The sequence below is a fragment of the Malania oleifera genome, chromosome 2, assembly GCF_029873635.1.
Source record: "Malania oleifera isolate guangnan ecotype guangnan chromosome 2, ASM2987363v1, whole genome shotgun sequence".
In the NCBI taxonomy this organism is placed as follows: Eukaryota; Viridiplantae; Streptophyta; class Magnoliopsida; order Santalales; family Ximeniaceae; genus Malania; species Malania oleifera.
The window spans coordinates 41,276,370-41,279,178 of NC_080418.1; the positions used below are offsets into that span (position 1 = coordinate 41,276,370).

Sequence of the window (2,809 nt, forward strand, 5' to 3'; positions counted from 1 at the left end):
TTTTGTTGCTTCTGAGCTAATCACAGAGTGGCACTTAACTGTTTCCCAAACTGGGATTCTTTGTCCTACTTCTCCTCTTCTTTTCCTCTTTCCATCTGATGCATCAGAGCTATTGATCTTGAAAAAATAAAAAAGGAAAAATTGTTAGGCGTTTTGATAAAATGGTTAAGCTTGTAAAAGGATAAAAATACCAGCATTTTTTTTTGCTGGGAGGGGGGATGGTAGTGCAAAACTTTTGGTATAGTACAGTGCAAGTTCATATTTTCAATAGAAACCCATCCAATTGCATACATAAGAAAATAATTAGCAGCACACAAAATCACACCAGCGAACACATTATAAATGTGCATAGATGCACTACGCAAAGAGACACACTGATACTGCTGATGATACTATCGATAAACTAGGGTTATTTAGTATTGTTCTTAAGGTTCTTTTGATGGTGGGGTTGGGGATGCCGGTGCCGGTGCCGGTGCCGGTGCCGGTGCTTTGACCAGAACAGTTGGGAAATCAAGCAGCACAATCTTCTCAATTATTTCTGAGAATGTGGCAGAAAATTCAACATGGTGGGGATGGCTGACGAATGCAGTGTAGTCTTCCTTGCTGCCAAATGTCATGGAGAAGACGTGGGTGAAGCCTTGCCTTAGCACCTCTTGCCCTTCCATGTCTTGCCCCCTGCCATATACAACACCCAAGGGACTTAATTAGGATCTGTTTGTATTGATGGAAAATAAAACTTTCTGGCAAAGAAAGTACATATCAGGAGCCTTTCATCTGATCTGTGGATGGTCTAAGTTCTTATCTGATGCCTAAAACATTTTCGTTATGAACAATCCAATCTGAAATGCTAAATTTCAACTTCGAAAATCATTCACCAATTTATATACTATTGTCTCTATTCATGCAAACTCAAATCATTCGAGTTCAGGTTAAGTAAAAAATTGTTTATAATGTGTACGCATACACACGCATATATTTCTTTGGTTTTTGTTTTTTTTTTTTTTTTGTTTTTCCATACTATTTTGAAAACAAGATGCCATGATTTCGGAGATTGTAATACTTTTTCCCTCCTGCATGGTCAAGAGCACTGTAATTGACATATAAAGTGAGAACTGTGGTAGGCGTCATCCTAAAAAGTCCACCAGTTCCTTTTCCCTTATTTGACAGGCAAATAAACACTTCTAGTTCTCTGTGAGTTAAACTATATTTCTTGTGTGTTGGTTATGTTTAATTAGAAAAAATGAAAAAAGAAGGAAGCCAGCAAAAGAGAGCTAGACCCAAAAACTTAATCATTAATTAAGAAAAAGATGGGTTACAGAAGCATCACCATCCCAAGACATACACACATATATAAATTAATAAAAGAGAAAGAGAGGTTTTAATTACCATTCAAAAGATTTGACAGCATCAATTTCGGAAACCAGCTTCTCCATGCCTTTTAAGATGTCTTCCACCACCACCCCTTCCTTGAACTTAGCCAGGACCAAGTGCTTGAACTCTCCCATGCTCACAGACACCAATGCAGCACTGAAGCAAATGAGCCTTCTAAAGCCAAGCATATATAGATACACACACACACAGAGCCACAGAGTAACAGAGAGACGCAAAGACAGACACATTAATATTATTTGAATGTCAACTTCCACAGTCTAATCTGTCCACTGTGAATGGCATGACCCATTTTACCGCTGGAGTTGGTGGGCAAGGCAATCACCAGGGAATTGAGGGGAAGTCCATCCCATTTTCCCATAGACAGCATCTGCAACTCAATATTTGGAAAGGTACCATTGCATGGTGGGGGTGGAGTCCCACAAGTCAGCATTTTAGCCGCTCCACCTCTCACCAAACTGTCCCAACCCCATTGTCCTAACTCTTAACCCCTTTCTTTTTTCACATGAATAGGACCCTTCTGTGCCATCCTTCTTGGAGCTTGAGCCTTAGGGTGTCCCTATTTTCAAAGGCACCATCATCACATGACAGCCCCCATCAATTTTATTTTTCCCTTTCTTCTCTCTCTCTCTCTCTCTCTCTCTGAAATCTAAAACGAATGCTTATTAACGCTGGACTTTTCTCCCTGTCCTTGCCATGTGCTCCAAGGTATATTATTGCTCTTCTTCACACTGATGACAAGTCACAACTCACCACTTATCTTTAAGGAATCTCATTGAACTCTCTGAAAGACCAGTGGAATTACAAATTTCAAATATGGTTATTTCATTTTTTTTATTTTTTTATTTTTTTCTGAATGAATCCCAATTCAACCCACCCAAAATTAAATGTTCAATGATCACTTTTTATTTTTCAAAAATTTATACAAAGATTTAAAAAAAGTGAAATAAATCTAACAAAGTGTATTAGGATTTATAATCTATGGTCCTCTCTAAGTTGATTCAGTCACATGCACCACTTCAAGTCAATCCAAAGACACACTCTCTCTGAAGATTAACAAGTCATATGTACTGCTAATCCATACACTATGCAGTCTGCATATATAGTTTTATAAACAGAGGATATATATATATATATATATAGAAGTTTGTAGCATTGCCTCTATTTGTTTTCCCTACGCATTAAAAAATATTTAGTTTGGGAAGAAGTGAAGAACCCCACCATTATCAAGACCGAGACCAAGATACATGTGCTTTCAGAGCTAGGTAAATAAAATAGTTACCTGATTTGGCCAGGTAATGATTGTGATCCGGCTGTTTATCATCATAGGAACATGCCCTTTTTGCACGAAGAGGCTTTCAGTTATTTTCATTTCATTTTTTTTTTATCGGCTTTAAGATCTATTGGGGATATGAAAATA

At 37.8% G+C, this 2,809-nt stretch overlaps 1 protein-coding gene across 1 annotated transcript; it reads right to left on the reverse strand.

Moving 5' to 3' along the window:
• Positions 1–233: 233 nt before the first annotated feature.
• Positions 234–2,076, reverse strand: LOC131149405 (stress-response A/B barrel domain-containing protein At5g22580). The gene is made up of 2 exons (XM_058099829.1): positions 1,387–2,076; positions 234–675 (listed from the first exon to the last, which is right to left on the reverse strand). Exons 1-2 carry the CDS (start codon positions 1,617–1,619, stop codon positions 426–428), a joined length of 483 nt encoding a protein of 160 aa, XP_057955812.1. The 5' UTR covers positions 1,620–2,076; the 3' UTR covers positions 234–425.
• Positions 2,077–2,809: the final 733 nt, after the last annotated feature.

Excerpts from the sequence above, each read along its gene's own strand:
- LOC131149405 (XM_058099829.1), bottom strand. The coding sequence starts at position 1,619 with ATGTGTCTGTCTTTGCGTCTCTCTGTTACTCTGTGGCTCTGTGTGTGT. Across the intron at positions 676-1,386 it reads GCTGTCAAATCTTTTGAATG|GGGGCAAGACATGGAAGGGC; the intron begins GTAATTAAAACC and ends TGTATATGGCAG.